Genomic DNA, 27,435 nt, shown 5'->3' with positions numbered 1-27,435 from the left:
CACCTCATCATCTGGCAGTCTGGTGAAGGACCATAGCCTTCTCATGACCTCCACCCACCCCAGGGAGGGAGTGGAGTGGGGATGGGGAGGGAGAAGCAGAGAGCAAAGCATGCGGGGCTGACTCACAGAGGTCCGTACCAAACTGAGAATGTCTGCTCGAATCCTCCATCATAGCCTGGCTCCCAGGACACGTTGGCAGTTGTCATGGAGACCTGGACCCGGACACTGCCTGGGGCATGGGGGCTGGTGCCTGGAGACCAAGTGGAGAACTAAGTCCACTGCGGTCTCGCAACAGCACAGAGCTGAGCCCACTGAGCTGGGCACACGTAACCTCGCTGCATCAATAGCAAAAGCGGTATCGCATGTAGAGTGACTGAGGATGGGGAGCACTCTGAGGGGCTGGCACCCTGGCCCCCTGGGCAGGAGGACAGGGGGACACCCAGCCCACCAAGCAGTCTAGTCTGTCCAGCAGGAGAGGGCATGAGCACTGGGACCATGGGCCAAAGGGAAACCGGACCCCTCAGCCACCCTGAAACAAAGTCCTGCGCTCACTGCCAGGCACAGAAACACTCGCCCTAAAGGTCACAGGCAAAGCCAGAAAGCCCCCCTCCTACAAAGCCCCAGCCTCCAGAGACGGCCACACTAGCCAACTGTGGGTACCAGGGGCGGCACAGCATGGCAGCTGACAACTTCCACTGGAGCTTGAGGTGCAGCCCACCACTCCCCGGGGGCATGGCGCTGGGCAAGGTGCGTCATCCCCGGTGGCCCCACTTTCCATGAATGTGCACTGGGGCCATCACAGCTCTCATCTCCCAAGTTGTAAACGATGAGGCACCTCTTGGTATGGAGCCTAAAACTGGCAGCAAAGGCTCCACAGTGTGGGCTGTTGCTACAACTGTAGCTGTCTCCTCCAAGAAGGGCAGGCAAAATGGCGCACACTGAGGTGCTGGGACACACACCTCAGGCAGGTAAGTGGCAGCAGAATGCCTGGTGGTGCTCCAGGAATCAGGAATGACAGCCCCCTCCTCTGGGCCAGGCCCAGCCAGTGGGCCTTAGTGCCTCCCTGCTCCCACTTCCCCCATGCCGGGCCTTCCAGCCTCCACACTAGGTCCTGGCCTCAGAGCTCCGAGCAGCCACTACTGGCCACGCCGGTGTCTTACTTCTGAGTCAGGGGGTTGCCAGGTGCATTCTGCCTGTCCCCATAAGGAAAAGACCACCCCAGTAAAGGCCCCATGTCATCTCCCTTACACAGAGTCCACAGAAGGCCAGGGCTACCTGTGGGAGGCTCCCAGTGCCAGGTGGGCTGCCTGGGGACAGCCACCCACAGTCCCCGGCACCCAGACCCCCGCCCACCCGCCCGCCTTGGCCCCATACCGATGACGGTCAGGTGGGTACTGGCAGTGATGCTGGTGACCACGTTGGTGGCAATGCATTCCCATTCCCCGTGGTCCTCTTTACTCAGGGCTCGGAACTGGAGGCTTCCACTGGGCAGGGCGTTGTGCTTGCTTCTGCTAGGCTTCCCTACCTTGGCCAACAAGGGGGCAAAGAGGAGGCAGGACAGGGTACAGAGGAGGAGCCGGGTCGGACAGGGGAGAAGAGAAGCCACCAACACCTCAGGGGCCGGAGGAGGGGACACAGAGGTTGGTGCCTGAGCACTCGGCCCACACCCCTCTGTGCCCCTCTTCTAGGGAGCCCACTGGGACGTCACCCTGGCTCCTCAGCACCTGGACCATCAGAAAAGGGCCACTACTGGGCCCTTCCCCTCCACCACGTTTCCCGGAGCTCCAGAACCCAGAGGTACCTTTCTCCACTTGATGACAGGGAAGGGGTCCCCTGCGGCTGCACAGGGGATGAGTAGCTCCCGGCCGGCCTCCTGCCTGTACTCCCAGCCTGGTAGCACCGTAAAATATGGGGGGTCCTAGGGAGAGCACCACAAGGCCATGAGGGTGGGCATTTTGGGGCACCCGCCCACTCGGAGGCCACTGGCAGTCCTGGGCCTCACCTTCAGGACTAGCCTCGCGGGAGCAGACTGGCCCATGGTCCCCAAGGTATTGTAAGGCACACAGGTGTACGTGCCAAGAGCCTCTTCTGTGGCCTCCTCGATTCTGATGGAGCCGTCCTCCATCAAGGTCCAACCTAGGTTCTACCGGAGTAGGCAGCAGAGTGGGGAGCCAGGGTCAGGGGTACATACCTGGTCCCCCCACACCAGGGCCAGGGCTGGGCTGGGTGGGCCCACCAGCTGCCCCAGGGGCAGGGTATCCCACTGGCCTGCCGGCTTGCAGGCCCCTGTGAGAAGCAGCTGTGTGCTTTCCCAGAGTTTTTGGTGGGGAGAAGAAAGTTCCCGCTGGGAAGCCAGGCCCAGAGAGGCAGCACCTCATTGTCGGGAGGGTGTGTCTCATTGGGGTCCCACATGCGTCCCTCTAGCACCTTCTCAACCTGCAGGGGACGGCCATCCTTGTTCCACTTGACCACAGTGGCCGGTGGCTCTGCATCCACAGGGCAGCGGATATAGCCATGGATCCCCACGGGCACGTAGATTACAGGGGGCATGTTGAGGACACGGGCTGGGTCTGCAGAGGGGTGGGGTGGGGTGGGAGAGAAGAGAGATGCAAGGGGCATCAAGAAGGAAGAACTCCAGGCAGGGGGCCAGGCCACCACAGCACCCCCAAAGTCCGGCCTTCCACACGCTCCACCCACTCAGCAAACACTGACGGGCAGCCCGGCGCTGAGCGCTGGGCCCCTCATGGAGAAGGGTAAACTAGCCCCAGTCCTTCTGGGCTTACAGCCCAGAGGCCGCACGGAGCCAGCCTGGCGCAGGCTGCAGACTTCTTTTGTGTGCGAGGCCTACGGTATTCTTAAGCACTTCTGTTTTGAATGCTCAGAGGCACTCGAAGGCACGCGCTGGCCTGCCCTGGTCTAAAGCACTCCTCAAATGCCTCAACTTTGAACATCGCTGCTGGCAGGAGCTCTCCTGTCCATTTCCCCAGTGGACCACCCCCGGCCCCCACTCCCAACCTCAGAGTCAACATCTGACCACACCCTCCCCCACCTGCTCCAGGTCCCAAGGCCTTATCACCCAGCCAGCTCCTCCCTCTCCACAACCTAAGCCACAGGGGAGTGGCAGTCCTATGCAGGAGGTGGGCAGAGGCATAAATAAGCTCAGGTGGGTCTTCTTCTCCTGTCTGTTATGCTGGGTGCCCCACCTCCCAGGCCTCAGTTTCCCCTCTGTGCAGCTGGAATGCTGCGTCAGCCTCAGCCTCAGAAGAGATGACAGGTCCTGGGACTGCAGCGAGAGCCGCACGTCCTCTCCGCCGGGTGAGTCATCACCTTTCAGCTCTCCGCCATTCCCCCAAGGGCTACCAGGAAGAAAGATCCAGAACTTCCAGGGAGGCGGCGAGGATGAATGAGCCGGGATCTTTTAAGCATTTGGAGCTCTTCAGAGAACAGCATTACATAAATACCAGGCCGAGTTATATATTTAGACATAGCTTCCTACTTTTGTATGGTAGAGGTTTTTTTTTTCTCTCTAAGGTTCTCAAAGGGTTTGTGAATGGGAAATACTCTGAACACTGCTTTTTCACAGAAATAAAGATCCTTGTCTCACCCACCTGAAAATCTCACCCCCCAGGATTCTCTCTGAAGGCAGGAAGGAGGTAAGAAAGGACAAGTGGGAGTGGGTGAGGGCTGGAGGGAAAGGGAAACCACACCCTCCTCTCAGTGGGACACAGCCCAGAGCCCCAAGGATGGGGCTTACTCCTGGCCAGGTTTGCCACTCTTCTGAAGACTACTCACTGTTCTCCTCTGCCACTGCCACCGCCACCTTCTTGCACAGGTGGCAGACACCAGCCACGGTGCTGTTCCAAGAGAAGTCCTTCCTCCCCTTCACTCTTTTGCACCCAGCACAGCTTGGGGCACATGGTAAGTCACTTACAAAAAGGTTCTTGACTTGCTTTTTCCTACTGCAGGTCTGGGTGGGACAGACCTGAAGTCCTGGGTCACAAAGCTTTTCTTGGACCTCACAGTTCTTAAAAAGGTGGGACTCATAACATAGCATGCTGGAAGTCCTTGCAATTTGCTGACAGCAGAAGTGGGGAAATGATGCCTTTGCCCCAAACGGCAATGTCATGGCATAGAGAAGAAAACAGTAAGAACGAGAGATTCGGAGCTCCAGCTCGGGTCCAGCTGGGCTCCACCTCCACACCCATTCAATGCAGACAGTGCAAACACCCAGCTCTGTGAGGGGGTCGGAGAGGCGCCTGCCCCCTGGGGTCCCCAGTGGCTCTCCTACTTGTCCCCAGTTCAAGTGCTGACCGCAGCCACATCTCCAGACTGTCACCCTCCTCACCCCACCACTGCTCGCCTCAGGTGAGCAGTTCTCCTACAGGCTCCTTCAGTGATGGAGAGCCTGTCACCTACAGCAACAACCTGCGGCCTTTGTTGTCTGAGTGACAGGGCCATCAGCAAATCAAAGGGAAGAAATTAATCCTCATTACTCATCCTTCTCTCTTACAAAGATCAGCTTGCTGGAGGGTGGGGAAGCAATGACCGGCGCTGAAGTCCTCCAGATTAGCAAACTGAATGGTTGTGCTCACACAAAAGCTGTCCATTGTTCGGGCAGGAGGAGCATCTTGTTCAGTTGGAACTCTGGCCTCCTGGAGGAGGGAGGCGAGGAAGCTAAGAGGGAGCTAGGTGTTGGTGGGATTGGATCAAGTCACCACAGAAGAGGGTTCCATCCCCCTCTCCCTCGCCCCTCACACCGCCCCTCACACCGTCTGGGATAAGGAAGGTGGAGAACTGCCTGGAAATCTAACCCTACACAGGTTCAAGTTACACTCCCTCAGATACCTGAGAAAAGAGCACCAGAGAGCCTCTCATTCAAGGTTCTGACAGATGTTGGCTAGCACTCAGTGCAAGGTTAATTGTTCAGGTCTGCTGGTCCCTGAATCCCACCTACGCCTGGCTGATGGCATGAGTTAGCTAGCACACGGCCCACAGGAGACCAACAAGGGCCAGTTCACCTCAGCTGACCATCCCAGGTATGGGCCTCTTCTTGGGCTGCCCAGCTTCCGGGCCCAGCCACGCCTCTACCCGCTCCCTGAAAGGAGACTGCCCTCCAGCCTCCAGCCTGGACCTGCTGGAGCCCCCACCCACCGAGGCGCTCCCTTGACCCTACTCACACTGCACAGTCAGGTAGGCTGAGGCCGACGGTGAGCGCCCCAGACTGTTGCTAGGGACGCAGGTGTACTTCCCTGCATCCTCGGGCTTCACCCGGAAGATGATCAGGGTCCCGTCAATCAGGATCCTCACTCTCAGCTTCAGGTCACTGTTGAGGCAGCAAAGAGACATGGAGGGGAGGGTATTGGCAGATGAGCAAGGGGAGCAAAGAAGCTCTTCCATGGAACCCCAGAGCAAAGTGGCACCATGAATTTTTCACCCCCGCACCTGAGCAGAGACCCACAGGCCCTCGCACTCCCAGGACCCCTCTCCCGGCCCCTCCATGCAGACACCGGCCCTCACAAGTGGCACTGTGGACCGACCACCCCGTGTCCAAGTACCAGAGCCCAAGGCACCTGCAGCAGCCCCGGCCCAGAGGCCTTGCCCCTGCACACCTGGCTGCATCCCGCCCCCCAGTCACAGCTCAGGGTAGGTTGCTCACTTCTGAAAGTAGACATTCTCATCCTGCCAGTACCAGGTGTAAGTGAGGTTGCCGGGATACGCTTCTGCCCGACAGGTAAGCAGAGCATCCTGGGATATGTTGACAGTGATGTTCTCAGGAGGGGACACTATGAAGGGCGGCCCTGGGGACACAGGAAACAAACATGACCTCACCTAGAGGGGCAGGGAGAACAAGCCCTCCCAGGAAGCTCTGAGATGCCTCAGGAAGGGTGCTCTGAACCCTGGAGGGAGAGCAGGACAGCACTGGCCATGGAGTCAGCAGCACAACCCCAGGCGGTTGTCATGGAAACGCTTCCAGCTGCTGTCAGGGCTCCAGTTCTTATCCTCCCTATAGGTCCCAGAGATGCAGACGTGCTAGCTGTGGCCACAGTGTGCCCGCCCCCTTGAGCCAGCTGTAGACACCTAGGCATATACCTGCACCCTGCCCCCATGCCTAACTCCTCTATAAGTCCTGGCTCCCCAAACCAGCCACCTAACACCCCACACACACACACACACACATGTGGCACATACACACAGAGTCCTGACTGCCCATCCTTCTCTTCAACAGAGCCCTGAGCAGGAGGCACCCGGCAGGGTAAAAGGCCACTCCTTCAGAGCAAGGACCAATATTGCCCCTAGAGAAGTAAGAGGCCTGTGCTTCTCACCAGGCAGAGGTTAAGAGGGCAGCGCAGGGAGAGGGGCAGGGGAGAGCAGAGCTGAGGGAGAGTAGAATTACAGCAGTCCCTGGCACTAGCTTTCCAGACAGGCTGCAGCTGCCACCTGGCTGGCTCCCTCCTGACAGAGGGCAGCTCTCCTCCAAACTGCCGCCACTCACGCTCCACATCAAAAGACAGGAAGAGCATGTGCCTCACTCAGCAGTCCCAGCAGCCCCAGCCGCCACCACCACCCTCACCAGCTCCCCCAGCAGGCAATGAGTGGGAGGCGGAGCAGGCGGATGGGCTCAGCAGAGAACAGACCCTGCTGCCCAAACGCCACCGCCCCCACCTTCTAGGCATCCTGGGGCCCCAAGCAGGGCAGACTGGCACTGCCAGGTGCTGGTCATGTGGACCCCAGCTCTGCCGAATGCCAACGCTACCTGGACAGATACAGAAATCAGAACCCCTCAACATGGGGCCTCATGCCGTTGGTGTGACAGCCACAGCGGGCCACTACGGGAGCTCCCACAGTGAAGACCATGATATTTGGGCTGCCCACTTCTACCTGCCCCCAGCTGTGCCAGCCACGGCCTGGGGACACCCACAGCAGCTCTGCTGGGCTGCAAGTCCCTAAAAAGGGCTTGGGGCACAGAGAAGTCAGAGGAATTAGTGTCACCTTGGACAAGCAGGTGGGTGGTATGGACAGCCTCCCCTTGAATGCTGTATGCACGGCAGGTGTAGGCACCTCTGTCCTCCCGGCTGACCGATGTCACCGTCAGGCTCCCATCACTCACCTGGGGCCAAGGAGAGACGGAGCTCAGCACCCACTCTGGGGCCAAGCCAATACCACCCTCAGGAGGAGGTAGCCTCAGCTTCATGCACCTCAGAGCTACGCAGGCAGGTGCCTCCCTTGCCATTTCCTTCCAGCCACACAGACCCCAGCCAGTCTGCCTGCTGTTTCTTCCTCCTCTGTGCCTTTGCACAGTGTCACTGGTCATGTGCAGACAGCTGTGGTGAGCAAGAAGGGGCCAAGGAAGGCAGAGGGAGTACAGTGGCCCCAACGAAGACCCATACATACCTGGTATTTCCCACTAGCACCTAGGAGTGTCCCCTCCTTGAGCCAGGTGACAATAGGCTTGGGGTTCCCAAAGGCTGTGCAGGTCATGGTAACGCTGCCACCCTCCTTGGCCTCGATATACTGGGGGGGTGTTTCTGTAAAGGTGGGAGGAGCTGCAAAGAGACCACAAAGGCTCAGAGTGGGAATTGTGGGCTGCTGCCACGCACCATGCCTGCCTGCCCCAGGCACCACACCCGTGTGATCTCTATGGTCCTCACAGGCTCCTGCATGACCCTCTCCAAAGCATAAGGATGAAGGAAGGAAGGTGGAGACAGGTACAATACTCTTCCCACGAATCTCACACAGGGAGAGCAGACCTGGAATTCAAAGGCAGTCTGGCAGTGTCCAAATTCTAAATATTATCCATTGCAATCGTCAAATTCTCAAGAGATGCATGTTTGCTGAGCACCTATAGGGAAGCACTGAGCACAGCACCAAGACGAGGGGGCAGACAAGACAGCTCTCCCTGGCTTCCATAGAGCCTGTATCTGCTACCAGCTCCACAGGCTGCTCCATCATCCTTCCATCTTTGTCCTCATGGGCATCCATATCAGCTCTACTTCCTTAACCCAGCCTGGCCCTGGCATCCGGGACCTTCGCCATCTGCCTCCACCTAGGCTCTCTGCCTTCATCTCTCTGCCAGGCTGCTTGCTGCTTACTGCTACCCTAATTACACAAGGTTGTCCCCCTCCACCACCACCTATATTGGAGATTTAACTAAAATTCCATCCTCTTGAATAGTCAGCTTTTAAGATACTTGGTCTCATGTCCTCCAAGCTGCTTGCAGAGTAAATATGGTCAATCTTGATGCCTTGGACCATCAGCTCTTCAGTCTTCTGAAATGACAAGGAGGGGCCCCACTTCTACACACTGCCCTGCGGGTCCACAGTGCACTCTGAGCTCATCTCCAGGCATCCGAAGCTCAGCACCTGGCACCTGTTGTGCAACCCTGGGCAAGTGACTCAGCCTCTCTGGGCTTTACCTAAACCCCCACCCTCCAGAACGGCCGTGAGGAATGAATGAGCTGCAGTGTGTAAACAGGATCTTGTACAACATAAGCGTGCAACGTGTTGCGTATTTTGCCAGTGCCATCATCACTGGCATCTCCCCAGAAGCCTCTGGAGCATCATGAGAAGCTTTCCTCAGGGTCTCTCCTCTCCAGACAGCCCTGCCCCAAGAACCAGTGAGAGCATCTTCTGCCCCTCTGCCAGTCTCATCTACCAGATTTTGCCCTTCACTGTGCCCTGATCACACTGCCTTCTTGGTCTTTCTCGAGCGTGCCAAGAGCATCCAACCTTGGGGCCCTCGCATTTGCTTCCCTCTCTGCTTGGAGCTTGATACAAAGACCTCCCTCCTTCAGTCACACAAGTCTTTGCTAAGATGCCATGTCTGCCTTGCCTGGTCAGCCAATCTGAATCTGAGACGGCACTTCCAATGTTATCTGTCCCCTTAGACTGTTTGATTGTCTTCAAAGCATTTATCACCAATTCTCCTTAAGAGCAGAGATCTTTTCCACAAACCCCACTGCATGCCCAGCTTTTAGCATAGTTCCTGGTGTGTAATAGAGCCCTCAACAAACATCTGCTGAATGGATCAATGAATGAATGGACAATGAATGAATGAAGGCGCACTCACACACACACCTACAGACCAACACAAATGCAAACACATAAAACTCCTTATGAGCATGAATGTGGTAAGACCATTTTCTTCCATGACCTTCCAAGCCCTCAGCTCAGTGTGGGCACATGGGGACACTGGGAGAGTGGGTGTTGAATGGATTAAACAGCACACCCATCACATACAACAGACATCCTCAAGGCCGCCAATTCTAATCTAATGTCTAAAACATACACACACAAAATGGCCAAAATCATCCACATCCTTGCAAAGGGATCTTGTAACCCTAACTTCCGGGCCTCTCCCCATGCCCAGAAATGTGCTCTCCTCCCCAACAGAGCCCCCCCCCCACAGCCACTCCTGCCGCCCTCCCCCACCCCCCACAACACAGTCAGCACAGCCACAGCTTCTGTTACCTCTAGTACTAAACTTAAAGGAAAGATAATAAATTAAATTATGTCCTGAAGTGACAAATTAATTGCAAATTACATAATTACTTTATTATTTAGGTGCTAATCAAGAAAGTGCTTTGAACATGTTCAAGTTTTCAGGAAAATAATGGTTTGACTCTGGATTATTTACTGAATTAGGGGTTAGCTTGCCAGCTGCATTTCCAGTCTTAATTCTTTTTTACAAGTGCCCTATAATTAATAGTGCACGTTAGAGATAGGCTGGCCTCTCTGCTGTGGAATTCACCAACCTAGAGTGAGGCTTGCTTGGGCTTTTCAGGTATTTTATATGTGATAAAGAAATAATTTGGTCTGTTTCCACACAACTGATCTTCAAGAAAACATACCAAGAGAATGAAACAATTTGTAATTCTAATTTTTCACTGGCCTTTCATTTTTCAAAGGTGATCCCAGTCAGAAAATGCCTGGCATTAAACAGGCACTGTCGGAAGCAATGGATGTTAGTGTTCCAGGCTCTCTCCTTCAGCAAGGAGAACATTTAAGCCAGAAGGAAGCCCCGAACTTGGGGGGAGGGAGAGGAGAACAAAAGGAGAAAGATCTCCCTCTCATTTGGCAAGGTGGCTGCGCTGCCCTGCCTGTCTGGCAAGCAGGCTCCTTGGTAAGGGCAAAGTGCTCTGTGAGAAGCCCTGGGTCTAAAACCTGAAACAAGTGGTGCATTCTTAGCTGTTCTGCCTAACCCATCCACATAAGCCACCCTCCTGCGTTCCCCGCATGTACCAGCTCTCCTTCCTCTGGGCTTCCAGGTATGCTGTTCCCTCCACCTGGAATACTCTTCCCCACCTCCCAGCCCTGCCCCTGGCAGACTCCTCCTCCCTGGTCAGAGAAGCTCTCCCTCGCCCTGTGCCCCCAAAGCCCACAGGGCCACTGTCTCTGGACTTGACTGCCCACTGCCGTACCCCCAGCACTGGCCAGAGTGGACATTCAAGAACGTGTTTTGAGTGGCTGATTATTGGTGGCCTCCTCGCCAAGACTTTCAGGCTATGACAGTCCTCTTTGTCTTTCAGCCTGAAATACCTGCTGTGTTACCACATCCCTGTGGATACACTGGCATCCAACTTCATGTTTTTTCTCTTGACGAGGAAGATGGCCAGCATCTTACACATAAATACCCACATGTAATGAACATTTCAGACCTGGGCAAGACACTTTCTCACCCTTAATCCTCACAAAGGCTTTGCACGTAGGCATTGTTTTTGGTAATGGAGAAAACTGAAGCTTAGGGAGGTAAATCCCAAGGTCATAGGGCGAACATGCCAAGGATTCATGACATGGATTCAGGGTCTATTCCATGCCAATTCCACTCTGAGCAACTAGGAATCCCCAGAGAATCAACTCCCACTCGTGCAAACTAAGACAGAGACGTACTAGAACACACACTTCCACACTACAGTCTACTTCCTGTCACGTGGGCGTCTGCTGAATGCCTAGTCTCTCAAGTTGCTGAAACCAACACTAGCAGGATGATGTGAAAGGAACAGGAGGAGGCACTTTGAGATTCCAGCCTAGCTTAGGAAAGGGCACGAGAAGAAAGAAAGCAGCGTGGGGACTTCTGGCTCAGTGTTCAGTCAATGAAGCTTTTAGCAGCAGATTTACCTTCCTAATTATGTTTTGCTTGGGCTAATATTAAGATGAGTTTTCATTCCCAGCACACACAACAGCTGGCATCAAAAGGAGGTGACTCAAAGCTTGCTGGGTGCTGGGGACAGCCCACCCAAGGTTTAAAATGAGCCTCCCATCAACCTCTTGGGACTGGCTGACAAGAGCCAACTGCATCTAATGGGTCAAGCAGCCTGGACCAACCCCAACCGAGGGCTGCATCTCTGAGTTTGCTTTTCCCAGAGGTCAGCACTCTGGCTAAAATTCTCTGTACCTCCAGCACCCTGGATGGGTTCTCAAGCCAGAAGGAGGATGGTCTGACCCAAGCCCTGAGAGGAATGACCCAGCCCTGCAAGGCAGGGCAGACAGAGCCATCCTTCAGGGCAGATCAATACTGAGAGCAGCATCCAAGCCGGGAGCAACACCAGCTTCTCTCTCCCAAGCACAGTATATACCGTCACAGACATCAAAACCGGATGGACCCAAGCTAAGTGTGCACTTCCAAAGCATACACGCTGCTGAAGCCTCAGTAACTAGCCTAGGTCTGCAACACAGGGGTGGCTGGATACATCTTGTAATAAACTGAATAAAAAAGAATAAGTGTCTAGCCAGAAAAACAAAACAGAAAAAGCCTGCTTTCCCCACACAACAGGGATCACTCTCCTTCAAATTTTCTCCACAGCTCCAGCTTCTCCTGGCTTCCCCAGAGGCTCCCCTCCCATGCCAGGATGGCCAGTGAAATGAGGGGGACTCCCATCCAGGAAGACCCAGGCCCCCAGCCTAGGCCAACACCGGAACCAGCACGCACCCTCGGGCTTCTGCCCGCATAAGGCTTCCTTGCCCAAACACTTGAAATGCATCGCACACAGCACAACTCATTTAACCTGAGCTATAAATAACTGGTAGCCATTAAAACTGTTACTCTTCTCAGGATTCATCCAATTGATCAGTGTACCCAGTATAGGCAGGGACTGAGTCCAGGTTTGCTCAGCATCATCTTCCCACCATCTGGTGCTGTGCTTGGCGCACTGCAGACCCTCAGTACATGTTACGCAAATGAATACACTTAATGAGGAACCCAAACGTCACCCTGAGAAGGAAGGCTGTCACAGCGGACTCTGGAAATCCCACTAGAGGGTGGGGAGGCACATCCCAGGCCAGCAGATCTCTCCCAGGTCGGGAAGTGGTGCCAGCAGTTGCAGCTTTGGCCTCCATGAACCCTTGACACTCCTGCTCTCAAGAACCAGATCCTTGCCTCCCAACACGGAGCTCTGACACCACCGCCCACAGCAAGCACCGCCTCGTGCTCGGGCAGCTGCTCTTCCCAGGCACTGCACTGACCTCAGAGGCCCTAGGGGGCAGCTCAGGGGGCACAGCGTGGGGAACCCAGCATTCCAAGGCTCCTCTCTGCAGCAGGGACACAGAATGGAGATGGGGTGCTGTGCAAAGAGAGGTGTCCCCTACACCACACCTCAGAGAGCAGGCTTCCTGGGCTGCTGCCCCCTCCCGGGAAGGGAGGCTGGTACTCACCATTGATGGTGAGGTGGACCCAGCTGCCGTTGTGAAAGGTGTCATACTGCTGGTCCAGCATGAGCACTTTGCACTCGTACCAGCCCTGGTCCTCAGAGCGAACCTGCTCCAGCCGCAGTGATGCTTTATCATGAAGACTCGCTCGGCCTGGGGGACAGAGCAGACAAGAGCCCCAGTGCTGCAGCCAACACTTAACACCCCCCCCGGATGAAGGCAAATGGCCCATTGCCGCCTGCAGACCATTTCCCATGGCAGGGACCCAAAATAACAGCTGGCACCAACCTCTGGCTGCAGGTGGCAAAGCAAAAAGGCATAAAGCCTTAGCCATGGAGCCACAAGCCCTCCCCACCCCTCCATCCTCTGCGGGCCCCATCCCAGCTGCAATGGCAACTCTGTGCCTGGTGCTGAGAAGAGCCACAGTCCCTTAGAACACTCGCCTCCTTTGGGAGATCTCTTGGGACAAAGGAAAGGGATACAGAACTGAGGGGAAAGAGGGAGGGTGAGAGGGGGAACGAGGGAGGGAGGGAAGGAAGTTGGGGGATCTAGAGCAACCCCCAGAGCACTCCCATTCCCGTGGAGTAACACCCCTTTCCGAGCCAGGCCCCACACCCCTTCTGTCTGGCAGAGGGAAGGCAGGTTGGAGAGCAGGGTGCCAGGATCTGTTCCCAGCTCTGACACCAGTGCCACAGTTGCTGTTCATCTAGCCAGAGCCCAGCACACCCAGGGAGCAAGGGCATGAGGCCCATAACCCTGAGAATGAGGAAAGGGCCAGCCAGCAGAGCAGAGGCTCCTGGCCAGCCTCCTTACCTCCACCCTTGACCCCTTAGAAGATCAGCTTTGCCTCACAAAAATGCTTGTCTCACAGCACCGAGAAAGTAAGATTTGCATCAGGAGCCAAGCAGGAGGAGGAGTGGCCCCCCTTCCTCCATGGCAAGGGAGGATGTCCAGGTACGCTCAGAGTCCTCCCTCCCCTCGGCCACCACCTCAGCCCCCCACCGCAATGTCACAAGCTCCTCTGCTTGCCTCCTTGTCTCTACACTGGAAATCTGCCTATAAGCCAGACTATCAAAACGAACCAGGCCAAAAAGAGCAAAGAGGTAGAGGTGCAGGAGAGAGAGAGACATGAGGTTTTCTGAGGAATGGAATGCAGTGAAGATAAAAGCCGTGTCCCACCAGCTTCCTCTCTTCCTTTAAAACCAAACACACAGGCATACACACACACACACACACACACACACACACACACACACTCCTCTGCTCACACATGCACATGCACGCGTGTTCACACATGTGCTCACACATAAGTTCATGTGTGCGCGTATGCTCACAATCACATGCTCCTGTTCTGGCATGTGCATGTGCTTACACACATGCACTTGCATGATCAGATATGCACTCACACGTGTGCATGCACACAAACTCACATATATACTCACATGTGTGCGTATGTGCATATGCTCACAAACATATGCACATTCATACCCACACGGGTGAATGCTCGCACATGCACACCCATGCCAACACATATGTACATGCTCACATGCTTACACACACTCACACATGTGTGTCTGTGCACTCATGCCTGCGCTCACATGTGCACGATGCATGCTCACGTGTGTGCATGTGCTTGCATACCCATGTGTGCACTTGCACACACTCATTTGTTCATGCATGTGTATGTGCTCACACAGGCACAGGCATATACATTCACATGCTCACGCATGCACATACCCCACACCCTCCTCCTGGGCTGGCACTGGTAGTGATCACAGTGAGGCCACAGCTGCAGGGGTAATTGCAGCAGCAGAAGCAGAGAGCAGGCACTGCCACAAGCAGACGCACACACTCAGAGGGAATGAGGTCCAACTTCAGAGCCAGAGGGAGGTGTGGGTACAGACAGGCAGAGTGAAGCCCACAGCTGCTGCAGCCATAGCACCAGCCCGGCAGCTCTGACTCAGCATCTGTCTGCACAAAGCTACCCTCCACCCCACCAGGTCTCCCCTGCAGTGGGATTTCTAGGCTGCCCTGTCTCCTACTCCTGCAAACCATGGGCTTTATGGTTTGGGAAGGTTTCCTGTCTGCATCATCCCCTTGTCCCTCTCCCTCCACCACTTAATTAAAACCTTCCAAAGTCCAAAGGATGGGAAAAAAAGAGGCAGAGACTGTGGAAAACAGAGATAACAGACCAGTCAGAAAAACAGAGGAGGCAACAGAGATGAAGGCAGGAGGAAGCTGGGCCACTGAGCACTGGGACCAGCAGGGGAGGGGCAGCATGGCCAAGACCAAGGACAGGAGGCAGAGTGGCCCAGAGCTTACCTGCATACTCAGGGTCCACGTGGGGTGGGTAGTATCCAAACTTGATGAAGATCGGGATGGGCACCCCGAACTTGAACCATTCCACGACATAGGGCGGCGGCTGTCCAGTCACTGGGTGGATCACGTCGCATCGTAGAACCACGCTCTCACCAGCTCTTGCCGTGACAAACTCGGGCTCCTCTCGCAGGCCGTGGGCAGCTAATGGGACAGCAAAGTTGAGGTGTGGAAAAGGAGGTGACAAGAAGATCCTGTCCTGGCAGCCCCAGAGGCAGCCCCTGGCCCATGTTCAAAGACATCTGCTCCTCTCCCAAGGCCACTATCCCCCGCTTACTGCCCTCTTCCTAAAGAGGAGCTCACAGACTCCCCAGAGGGTCCCCAGTGCTCCCTCCCGCCTTACCCAGCCCCCCAGCCATGACCCCACAGGTAGGGGCAGAGGGAAGAAGCTCTCTTCAGTCCTGCAGGCCAGCTCTTCCATCGCAGCTGCTGAGGAGCAGAGCCACTGCCCTTCCCTGTGGCCCCCGTCAAGAATTCTAAGGGGTCTGGACATTGAGAAGATTCAGGGGCTCAGCAGAACTGCAGTCAGGGCTGTTGTGGCCAAGGGTAAACTCAGGCTATCTTCCTACACCAGGCTGCTTCCCACCAGAGCCCGCTAGGAGCTCCCTGCTGCCTCCCGGACTCCTCCTACACCCCACCCCCATTCAGTCTGATGTTGGCAGCACAAAACAAGAGTGCTCCACACAGGAGCAGGGAATCCCTACGAAGCTGAGCAGAGGCTGCTAGGGGCAACACCAGAGAGAAAAACACTGTCAGGCCCCTCCTCCCACTCCCTGCTGGGCCTGCAGCTGGGGGGGTGGTGGGTTGCGGGCACTCTAGCCCTCGAGTTCCCAAGCCCCAAACCTATCAGGCTGCCAAACCCCAGATATCACCATTAAAACAGCAGGATGCTGGGGACAGAGGAGGAGCCCTGGGGCCTACTAGCCTCAGCCAGCTAAGGGGAAACCCCCTTCCTTGGGCAGAAGACACACTATGCAGCCAGAATGGGTACAACCACCTTCCTGGCAGGGGATTCAGTGAGCAAGCCCCCACCCACAAGCTGGAGGTTGGCCCAGACACTGCTCCACACTACTCCACAGCATGTTCCTGGACTCTGAACACCAAAGGCCCTGAACAGGTGTGCAACTCCCACTGCTGCCTGACACTCCTGACTCCACACCAGGCCTCTGTGCCCCCAGAGCCACCTTGCCCACCTTTCTTCACAATCAAAGGGACAGCTGAGGAATCCTCTCCCTCCTGCCTCACTCGACCCAGCATAAGCTCGGCTAGACCAGGCTTTTCTGGTCCCCACCCATTTCCCCTCCCAGCCGACTCGGGCAGCACCATGGACAGCAGCTCCTCCTTGAGGCTGAAAACTGGGGAGCCACAGGCCTCCCAACCCAGAGAGGATGCCCAGAGCAGAGCAAGTCTGTCTGCTGCCTCTGGGTCTGATTCTTGATGCATCTCTGACCCCTGTGTGCTCCTGCCTGTCTCCTTCTCTCATCTCTGTCTCTTCCTCCTGTCTCTGTCTCTGTGCTTTTCTCTAGTTGTCGCTTCCTCCCTGCTGCCTGTCTGCTCCCTTTCTAGCTCCTTCTCCATGTCTGTGTCTCTCTGCCTTTGTATCTCTGTCTCTCTAGCTCCCATTCTATGGGGTGATTCTGTCTACTCCCTGTCTCCCTGTTTTTAAGCCTCCTATCTGTGTGTGTGTGTGTGTGTGTGTGTGTGTGTGTGTGTGTGTTGGGGGTGGGGTATGTGGATTTCTGTTCAGCTGTGCAATGGGAAGGAGTTTGCCTGCTTTTTTTCTTTGTGAACCTCCTTCTCTTGCTTGTGTATTTCTGTGTTTCATCTGTTTCTGTGTCTGTCTGTATGTTGTCTGTGTGTCTCCTTGTATCTCTCCTTCTCTTCCTCCCCGTCTCCCGCTTCTCCCCTGCAAGTTGCAGGAGGAGGAGGCAAGACCTTCCAGAAGCTGATTGGCTACTGGTGACATCACTGTTTTCTAGAGAAAGAGCTAAGATCACAGAGTATTTTTGGAGCAGAGTGTTGCACTCACCTGCCTGAGGCCCCAGCAGGTTTCCCAATTCCCCCCACCCCCAATCCTGCTTCAGACTAAGTTTAAATTCCAGCCCCTCAGGGAAAGCATGAAGAGGGCCCTGCTGTGGTAGGTGCCTCCCCCGCAGCCCCAGGGGCACCCACATAGTGACAGAGCCTGCCTCCCAGCACCTGAAGCACAAAGGCTGATCCTGGACCCAGGTGTAATGGGCAAGCAGTGGGTACCATGAGTGAACAGGGGCAGCAAAGTGCATAAGCATGTGTGTGCATGCATATGCGTGTGTAGCTCTAGGCAAAAGGACATGTGGGTGTGTACAGATGTGTGTGTGCACAAGAGACACAAAAGGGAAATAGAAGAGTTGGGGGGAGTTACTCCCCTGAACTGGGTAACCTGGGAGGGGGGTGCTCCTTCTCAAGGAGAACTGGAGCCTAGGGCAGCAGAAAGAGAGGCCTTGCCCTGCTGGGCAGGTAGGTGGCTGCCCACCTCTACCAGTGAAGCTGGGCTCTGGAGCTCTCTGGCTGCTGGGGTGGAGGACTCCAGGGTCAAGCCCAGGAGGCAGGTGGGCTCTGGGCTCTGACATGGGTTCCCACTGTGCCAGCTGCTCATTTGCACCTCCTGCTGCCTCATTCTCACTGCATGGCAATGAGGCAGCCTGGTTCACACCTCCCCCAGCCCAGGAGCAGGCTGCAGGTCTCCACCCCACCCTCACCCCCACCAGCCCCTGGGGCTCATGCCCCCACCAGGCAACCACATCCTGAATCTCTTCTCAAGGACCCCACTAGGGACAAACAGCTGAAAAAGGGGACAGTGAGCTAAGCATCCCGAAGATAAGAAAAGGGCAAAAGAGACGGAATTCCCCAAGAAGAAGGCCTCCAAACTCAGTCCCACCCTCCTGGTTTTCTGGATCCTAAACTATCAGCTTTTTTCATCTCTTCACACCCCCCCCCCCCACACACACACACGTGTTCTCTCCATCACCCACCAGCGCTTTTCCCTAAGCCTGATCCTTTCTGAGCCAAAGCATGTCTAATAAAACACTTCCTACAGAAAATCTCAACACACACACACACACACACACACACACACACACACACACAATGTAAACACACTAGCAATGAAGAGGGAAGAGGGGCTTGATGGGCGAGAGAAACTCAAACCCAGGAGGGCACCAAACCCAAACCGAAGAGTGACAAGAGATTCAAGAAGCAGGAAAGGAGAGACACAGAGGCAGGTACAGTGCAAACCAGACACAGGCAGAGAGAGAAACAGGCACAAAGGACTTGCTGCTGGGACCCAGACACAGGCCTTCCCAGGACCCAGAACCAGGAGGGGACAGAGCTGAGGTTGCTCCTTCAGGGAACAGGCAGGCTTCTCTCCAGCAGAGTGGACTGAAGCACATGCCCGCTGCTTCTGAAGGGAGCAAGAAGGAAGGAGGAGGGGCCAAGGAAGGGCTGGGGAGGGTGGGGAGGGAAGAAAAGGATGGATGTGACCTGATGTGGGGAGAAGCTGCGAAAGGGGAGAGACCCCCAATCCCCTTCCCCATCACAGAGGCCTGAGCAGCTCACAGGGGCGGCTGCAGCCTCATGGAGGAAGCTGGCATCCTCAGGGGCCATGACAGCAGGAGGCTGTGAGGCGTCCTGGAGTTCACATCCCCAGTTTAGAGACAGCAGGACACAGCAGTTCCCCGAGCCCAGTGGCTCTGTGCCTGGGGCTCTACTGGCCCACTTTGGAGCTGTTTCACCCCAGTAGGAAAAAGAGAGCAGGAGGGTACAGGAGGATGGGGTGGCCCCTGCAGCCTGGCTGACCTTTGGAAAGCCCACAGGGTACAAGTCTCCTGCTCTCTGGGCCAGGTGGTGCCCAGCGGGCACTAAGTCCAGGGCTGCCACTGGATCCCCTGTGAGCCCAGAACCATGGGCAACCATGGGCCTGGCACAGCCCTGTGCCTGACATTCACAGCCTGGAGCTCTTCCACCAGGGCAGAGATGCCAAAAATGGGAGACACTCTTATACCAGAGAAGGTGCAAGCGCCAGTGCAGGGAGAGCTGCAGCTTCCTGCACACCTACTGTAGGCCAGGCTCCATGCTGAGCACGTAAGGTAGAGCTCACTGAGTGCACACGAGGCCCACCTGACAGGAAGACTGCCATCCCCTTCTCACAAGTGAGCCAGCTGGGAGGCGCAGCCAGGTCGCTCAGGTGGCAGGAGAGGCAGCCTGCCGCCCCTCTTTGCCTGCACTCCTCTGTGCCATCCTACAGACCACAGGCCAGGCACCGAGGCCTCTCCCCCACTGCACCCAAGAAATCACACCCCCCACTGCCCCATCCCCACAGAAGGCTCTTCACAGGGTCCAACAGCCAGGCTCCTGCAGCCCAGGACCAGGCAAAGATGACAGGGTAGGCACCACAGAAGGCAGCTGGATGACTCTGACTGAGCCGGCATCATTGTGCCATCAGATACCCAGAAGCCTCTGTAAGAGGAGACCCTGAGTGAGCTCGGGCTGCAGAGCCCGAGAGTGTGGGCCCCTCCTGGAGCCTCCTCTTCTTCCTCCTCCTTCTCTGCCTCTGGGCACCAGACTCCCAAACGACAGGCCTGTTGTCTAATAATACAAGCGACAGCCACTGCCACCTCCATCTGCCAGCCTAAAAATAATCTCTGCTGAGTCCAAAAAAGGCACAGCCCCTGATAGTACCCCAATCATTTCTCCCTGACAAGCCAGGAGTCTCCAGGAGTTTCCAGGGAGCCAGCGACTCAGGCTCCCCAGGAGGCATACCCACAGGGACAGCGCGAGGGAGGCAGGCGGGAGACGGGCTCCCTACCGTCTGAAGCAAAGCCAAGAACGCGCTGAAAGTGTGAGATGGAGAAGGTGCCTGTGGTCAGACCATCACACAATGCCCCATTCTTTCCAGAGGCAGGTGGGCTAGAGGCCATCTGGGTACCATTCTGCCTCCAGCGAGGACTGCACACCCGTGCTAGATAGGTCCAAAGGGACATCCCCACCTCCCATGGTCTCCCCCTAGGACTAGGAAACCCCACTCCAAACCTCCCAGGGGGGAAAGTCAGAGGTCAGGCAAGCCCAGACTGGCCTAGCAGGAAAGTTTGGTACTGGGGTAGAAGGCAGGCCTCCTCCCCGATGCGGGTGCCTCTCCCCACAACCCCTCTCAGGAGGGTTCCCCCAGCAGTCCACAAGGCAGTGATTTGATTAGCAACCTTAATTTGCTCTTGGCTACTAGATTATCTTTCCAAGAGCCCTTTCTTCCCCAAGAGCCCCTGACAGGAAGCAGCCAGTAATTCGACCTCTGCTCTACTCCTGTAATAATGGCTCCTCAGCAGAAAGGCAAAGCCGCATCCCACCCCAGGCCCTCCCACCACCCAGGCAGGTAGAGGCCTGCACAACAGGCACTCTAGGCATGGCCAAATGCACACGAGTGCTCCAGGGCCAGTGGGTGGGCCTCACCAGGTGAGGACACAGTGGGCTCTGCCTGCCACAGGGTCCCAACCCTCAGGTAAGGTGTCAGGTGGACACAGTAAGTGGAAAGTCAAAGCCCTCTCTCTGCTCACAGTGCAGCAGCCCTTGCTCTGAAGCTGGCAAATGAGGACAGTGGCTCACCTCGCAGTTTGTCAGGATGAGCCTGGCTGCAAGCTGTCTGCCACAGACTGTCTTGGTGGGTGCCTGTGACCAGGAGCGAGGTAAAGGGGATGGGGGCAGAGGACAGAAGGACAGGCCCAGAGAAAACTATTGTAGTCCCCTCTTCTCCGAAGAACAATTAGGCTGGCTGGGACATCCCCCAAAGCCCTGGCCACATGGACTTTTCTCCCTACTCACCAGTCTGCTGCTTATTCACGCAAGAGAAAACAGAAAGCAGGAGATTCCTAAGAAAATAGGTCAGTTGCTAGGGGCACAGTGAACTGGCACCCATGGGCAGTCCCCTGAGGGGCCAGGTTACCAGCTGCCTCTCCAGCCCAGCACCCTTTCCCATCTTACTTGGGACCCAGCCCTTCCATCCTCCGGGCTGCCCTGAGTAGCGGGCAATGGGCGTCAGAGCCATAGGGGCAGGACAGACCTGCTGTCAGCTTTCCCGGAGGCTCTGCTGCGTTTGTCCCCCAAATCAGGCTTTCTCTCAGGGATTTCAACCATCCTTAAATCTGGAGCCTGGGCTGAACCCCCAATTTTGGAAACTTTGGGGGTGCCTAAACTCAGGTGCAGAGCTGGGGCATAAGGAAAGCAAAGCATCTGCTCTGAGTCTAGTCTCACTGCCACCCACAGCACTTGGAGAGGAGTGACTCCCCACTTCGTGCCCGCAGACAGACGGCCCCCTATCCTGCTGTATCCCACACAGGTGTATTAAACCACACATGCACACACAAGCATGCATGCACATGTGCACACACAGACACACACGTACACACCTATATGCAGACACGCACACACCTCCAGACAGCTTGCACCAATTACAGCTCTTCTCATGATTCAGAGCCATTCTTCACACAAGCTGCTTAACCCATCCTGGGGAGCAGACTGAAGAGAATGGCTCCCTGAGCCCTTGGGCCCCATCCTGAGGAGGCCACAGGATGGGGGAAGCAGGGAGATGTTAGTGGAGAAGCATGGAAAATCTCAGGCCTCACCCCCATTGGGGTTTGTCTCCCTGCCCTCACTCCCTGGGCAAGGCACACAGAAAGATGACCAACACGCCAGAGAAAGAAGAGGCCGGGGAGAAGAGAAAACAGCAGGGCAGGCCCTGGGAGCCACACCCTGGCTGGGCAGGCAGAGCGGGGAGAGAAAACGTAGGCACCGAGGGAGGAAGCAGAGCCAAGAGGAAAGAGGCAGGGGAAGGGAGATGCCGGATTTTTGCATCTCCGAAACTAGGCAGCCTCTGCTCCTTGGGTAACCAGATCCCTGCCTTCTATCTCAGGGCCATAAACACGAAACCACCCAGCTCTGGGACCTGACAACTCCAAGTCCAGCCTTTGTCGGGCCTCCAGCCAGTAGCTGAAAGCTGACTCTTCCCACTGCCCCTCCACTATGCCCGTTCCAACACATCCCCTCCTCAGCTTCTCCCAGGATGCCTGCTGCCTGCTATAGACACAACTCTGCCTCCAGCGTGAGTGCTAGGGAGGGGCACTCACACACTTGGCCACTTCCCAAGCCAAGTCCCTCCTAGCTGATAGGCTGCCCATGAGGTCTTGCTTGCAACCCCCAGGTCCAAATCTCCTCCCTCTCATCTTCATTACCAAAGGGAAAGCAAAGGGTCAAGGCCAGGCAGAGAGTAGAGGGCCCTGATACAGCTACCAGCAGGATCTGAGTCAGAAACTCCACTTTATTCGGGGACACTGTAGTCAGGTATAATCCAACCACAGAATTGGTGGTAGACAGGAGGAAAGAGACTTGGGAATCAAGGCCCAGAGTCAGCTAAGCATGGCCCAGGGTCCTCCCCCAGGCTTGCTCAGCAAAAGTCTGAGATGCTGAAACTCCAAACACCCCAGACTCCAGAGAGTTCTCTGGTCTCTCTCTTCTCTATACCCTCCCCAACCCCAGAAGCTTATCCCTACCACTGTCCCACCCCCCTTTCATCCCTGTGCTAGAATAGCCCCTGCTTCCGGTAGACCCCAAGCTCGGCATCTCAAAGTCCCGCCCCCTCAGGAATCTCCCCGGAAGTCACCTCTGCCAGTCAGAGAACAGCTGAGCTCTCACACACAGGCAGCGTTTGAACACTGCTGTTTCTCATGTGAACAGGCATTTGCCATGCAGGGCCCCCCTTCTCCCTCCTTGCAGAGGCTCTGAGGCTATGACCTGCTGTGTCCTTCCCACAAGCCTCTGGCCACAGACAAAAATCCCTGTTTTGTAGACTTGTCAAAGGCTTTCCAAGCAGCCCAGATGCCTGCAAGCCCTCCACACATCTCCCTGGGCTGCAGAGGAATATGAGGTTCTTCCCAGACAAGGTCAGCCCATGAAAGGGCACTTGGTTCCTAACAGAGGCAGCCTTCCGACCCTCCCGCCAGGACACTCTTGGTTCCCAATGCCCTAAATGGCCTAGGGGAAAGAAATTGAGAAGAAACCTGGAACCCCAGAGATAATGAAATAATAGTAAAATGTTAACATTTATTGAGCACTTACTATATAACAAGGAGTCATTAAAAACAATATTAACATTTATTGAGCACTTACTATATAACATGTAGTCACTCATCTCTTAGCACTAATATTCACAAAAAACCTACAAGTTCATCCTGTTACTCCGTTTTCCAATGAGGCAAATAACACTTAGAGAGCTTAACAACTTGTCCAAGGTCACAAGGCCAGCAATTTGAATCCAGGCTGTTTGACTCTAGTCCTAGGTCCTTAACCACTACATACAGACCCTCATTAGGCTAAAAACACCCCAAGACCAATAAGGAGTGGCAGACAGGGGTGAATGTCAAGACATCCCAAACAGAAGGCCCTCTCCACACCCAGAAAGAAGGCATAACCTTCATGCCCAGCAACATGCAATATCAGGAAGTCCTTCTTTCTGTCTGACCATTTTGTGTGTTGCTGCAATATAAACCCATTTTCCTTTATTCTGTGTTTAAACTTGCAAAAACTCCAGCCCCCTCATCCTGAGTCCTCAGCTGTGGAGGCTATTTCAGAGCCTCCCTTCAGTGTCTCTTTTTTATTCAAAAAGCCCAGCATGTCTTTTTGTGCTTTCAGAGACAGTCCCATAGCAGGAACACACCAAAAACTGGAGGGGAGGATGAGGGCATTGGGAGACTTGACCCACCTCACACCCATCCCCATTCTGCAGGCTCCTTGCAGTCTCCCTGGCCTCAGTTTTCCCACCTAACAAATAGAGTTTAAAACCATCCAGGTCCACATACCATTTAACAAAATCACCATTCCCTCAGCCCTCCTCTGGTTCTGTTTTCAGATGTCCCCCTCCCCCAATAGCATGGGAGGCATTCCATTCCAAAGACTTTCTCAAATCACTTCCCCCTCCCCTTCCACAGCCCCAGACAAGGTGAGGAGAGGACGCTGCAAAAGGTGCCTCCTGCCCACACCTTCTTCTGCCCTAGCGCCGCTGAGAGTGGGTTCTTTCCTAGGCGGATTCTCCCTGCTGACTTCCATCCAAAGACCGGTTCTCTCTGGCAGCCATCTCCTCCAGGCTTTGTGAACTTGTCCGCCGCTGTGTTGTGTCTGAGCGCTGAGAACCGTGAGCTCAGAGTCCTGGCACCCTCCAGGCTGCGCTCCTACTTCCATACAAGGGCTGAGAGCTGGGGGTGCCACCCAGCGGCTTGTAGGTCGCTTTGCCCGTCTCCAGAGCAAAAGCCCGCGCGTTCCCGCGCGCATCACCCAGTTCGCGGGCTTCCCTCTAGTCTCATCCCCCAGCTCAGACAACGGGGCGGGGGGATGAAAGAAAAAGAGAAAGACCTCCCTGAGCTCCGAGATGCAGCAGTGGGGACCCCCTCCCCCGCTACTCTTGCCCCCAGCCAGCTCTTCCTCAAAGCCTGGAGGGTGGCCTGGAATCGGCCTGGCTAGGGCGCGCTCCCGGGGAACTTTTACCTGGCCAGGCCCAGGTAGTGCTCAGATAGGCTCTGGAGCCTGATTTGGCTAGCCAAAAACGGACACTCCTCGGAGCCCACCTAGGGAACCCCGCTCTTCACCTTTCTCGGGTCTATGTGCGCCCCCAGCCCTGAGAGAAGGATTCGACCCCTGGTTGCCAAGATTTGTAGTCAGGAGGGGCACCAGCTGAAGCGACGGACGCCCCCAGGGAGGATAACCCCGTCCCTTAGCCTTGTGTGAATTCCCAAGGCTCTGGGTCGCGCCTCCCTGCAAGGGCTTGTCTGCGGAGCAGTGGCGCGAGTGCTGCAGCCTGCCCGAACACCCGCAAACTCCCCGGCTTCCAGAGTTAGGAAAGCCGCCGACTCCCCAACCCTCAAGAAGACCGCTGCTCCGGTTAAGGGCATCGGGCTCAGCACGCGAGTGTAAAAACCTGGGGCCGAGCATGGGCGAAATCGACCCCGATCCCTAGGTGTCTTTTCCCGTGTGCCCGGCAGCCTGGGAACTGGGACCTCATCCTGCCTGACCCTCTGGCCCGCAGCCCCCGGCCCTCCCCAGCAGTGTCCCGGGGCGCGCCTGGCCGGAGCCCGAGCCTCACGCGCAGAAAAGGCGCGGCGCTCGGAGGTACCAGGGAGCCTGAGGCTGGGAGGAAGGGGATGAGAACATCGGGAGGGGCAGAACAGGGACGCTGCACTTCAACTCACCTTGAGCCGCAAGACCTCGGGTGCTGATCACACTTGCTATCAAAGTGGCCACATACCAAATCATAGTACTACCGCGCACCAGCCAAGAACCTCATCCTATCGCAAAGTGCTCCTGCGCCGCACACTTCTCGCACGAGCGCTTGCTCACGCCCGTTCGACCCGCCTACGCCCCGCGCTGATGTTCCTGCAGCCTGGGCCGCCCGCTCCCCATCCCTCCGTGGATCCGCTTGGCTCGGCGCGCAGGCTCCCGGGGCCCGGCGCAGCGGCACCTGCACTACCAGCCCAGGCAGAGCGCAGCCAGAGCCACGATGAAGCCTAGCTGCCGGGCCTCAGGCTCCGCCCCCATATCCCGCCCATTGGTCACCGCCCACACGCCTCATAGACGATTGGCTTCAGGGTCTGCCCGTCACAGCTCGGAGGCGAGCCCATTTCAAGGTGCGTTGACGTGTAGCCAGCACAGAGCCGCAGAATCATGCGCATTGCCAGAGACAAGGCGTTGTAGCGACTCTGCTCTGTTCTCTTCTCTGCTCACACTGCATGGCAAGTTTCTGGTAAAATAAATGGTAGCTTTTCTGCCTTGATAATGGGACCCTGTGAGTCTCAATTACCCGTGACAGTTCTGAGGGGACGTCGCCCCCGCCCACCCAGGGAACCCAACATCCGGTTTCCATCCAGCTAAAAGCAATTCCCGGGAGTATGATGCTGATTCAGTGATGGGGAAACCCAGGAACTGGCAGTCTGGGAAAGCTCGGGAATGTCCTTCGCTGGAGATCTTTGCAAAGAGGTCATGCGCAACCTCCCCCACCCCCAATCCCTTCCACACACTGACCGGACACACTTCCCTCAGCAATGCTCCCCCCTCCTACCCGAACGTGATGTTAAGTTAAGCTCTATCCAGCCCGAAGGCAGGGGAATGACTAAAATGACCTCTGAGAGTCAGAGTCGCTAAGATTTAGCATGAGTCATTGGTTCAGCAGCAGGAGTGTCACAGACCCGCCTCTGGAACACAGACTGCCTCCCCCAGTGCAGGTCAGCGTTGCTCATCATTACTGAATCTCAACTTCGAGCAATAAAAGTTGTCCCCCCCCCCTTCTTCTAAAAAAGGCTGCCTTCTCCTGCACAAGTTTCCTCTCCTCCCCACCTAACAGGGGCCTAGCCCCATGTGAGCATCCTAAAACAAAGATGGATTTGGGGAGCAGTTTGAGGGTCTGGAATAGAGGGATACAGAGAAAGGGGGAGGTGGGCTTCCTGTTCCCACAGAAGGAGACAGATGAACAGGGAAGGTCTTCATACTTCCCGATCTCTCTACTGTAACCACTCCTCATCCCCTCCCCCAACACAGTTGCATTTGCAGAAGAAATAAATGAGTGTCATGGAAACTACAAACAATCGCCAGCATTCTGAGGCTGCAGTGAAGATGGTTGTTCTTTCAGGGGTGCTAGCAATGGCGAGAGCAGCAGAGCTCCCTAGGGTGGGCTGTTGGCCAAGGAGAGAAGACAGAGGGGCAGCAAAGGGGAGAAGCGCAATTTCTCAAAACACTTTTTAGCCACAAAGCACTGGCTGTAGGACGTGAAGCTCTCAGTAGAACAAGATTTGCTTCTGTGAACACACACACGTGCACGCACACACACAACATATATTGAAAGTGGCCTTTAGTACTGGACAAACAGCTTTCCCTGAAACATGAAACTTCTTAGCTCACTGCCAGCCAGGAGATAGAAAGCAGGGATCCCCAGCTGAGCAGCAAAGACATTGGTAAAGTTTTAGCATCTGGATGTAATCTAAAGAACCAGAACCCTTGAATAACCTCCTACTCGACCCACCCACTCCAGTCCTGCAAACACACTCAAGATGCATAACTTTGCAGACATCCTTCACTGAGTCTTTGCTTTAGGTTCTCTTTCTCTGTGAAGATGCCTTTCTCAGAGATATGAAGTCAATGAATTGGGAGCTCTAGGCCCCCACTGATTGGCTAATTCCCAGCTAGCATGCCCAAGAACAAGTCCACCCTCAACATAATCACATTCACATGCTTTCCAGGGTCCTAGCACTGTAAAGCCTGACGAGATCCATTTGCAGAATCCTGGCAATAGCAGGATTCTTCTCCTTCCAAAACTTCTCAGCAGCTAACTGGCCTAGAGAGAGATGCTGAACTC

At 55.7% G+C, this 27,435-nt stretch overlaps 1 protein-coding gene across 2 annotated transcripts in view; it reads right to left on the bottom strand.

The window, feature by feature from the left end:
* Positions 1-25,487, bottom strand: part of IGSF9B (immunoglobulin superfamily member 9B) — a 49,260-nt gene extending 23,773 nt beyond the window's left edge. The window contains exons 1-12 of one of the 2 annotated variants that reach the window (XM_045860126.1): positions 25,280-25,487; positions 14,964-15,161; positions 12,648-12,794; positions 7,393-7,544; positions 6,991-7,108; positions 5,657-5,798; positions 5,178-5,323; positions 2,428-2,570; positions 2,003-2,143; positions 1,802-1,918; positions 1,375-1,525; positions 127-250 (exon numbers count right to left, since the gene is read on the bottom strand). In XM_045860126.1, the coding sequence (XP_045716082.1) occupies positions 127-250; positions 1,375-1,525; positions 1,802-1,918; positions 2,003-2,143; positions 2,428-2,570; positions 5,178-5,323; positions 5,657-5,798; positions 6,991-7,108; positions 7,393-7,544; positions 12,648-12,794; positions 14,964-15,161; positions 25,280-25,343 (1,643 nt within the window). In that variant the 5' untranslated portion in view covers positions 25,344-25,487. The remainder of the gene's footprint in view (positions 1-126; positions 251-1,374; positions 1,526-1,801; positions 1,919-2,002; positions 2,144-2,427; positions 2,571-5,177; positions 5,324-5,656; positions 5,799-6,990; positions 7,109-7,392; positions 7,545-12,647; positions 12,795-14,963; positions 15,162-25,279) is intronic. The other variant, XM_045860127.1, reaches the window with a different exon arrangement.
* Between the last annotated feature and the right edge of the window lie 1,948 nt (positions 25,488-27,435).

This window comes from Phyllostomus hastatus, unplaced genomic scaffold (assembly GCF_019186645.2).
Source record: "Phyllostomus hastatus isolate PE091 unplaced genomic scaffold, TTU_PhHast_1.1 phas_scaffold_193, whole genome shotgun sequence".
In the NCBI taxonomy this organism is placed as follows: domain Eukaryota; kingdom Metazoa; phylum Chordata; class Mammalia; order Chiroptera; family Phyllostomidae; genus Phyllostomus; species Phyllostomus hastatus.
This window is presented reverse-complemented; position numbering and strand designations above follow the sequence as displayed.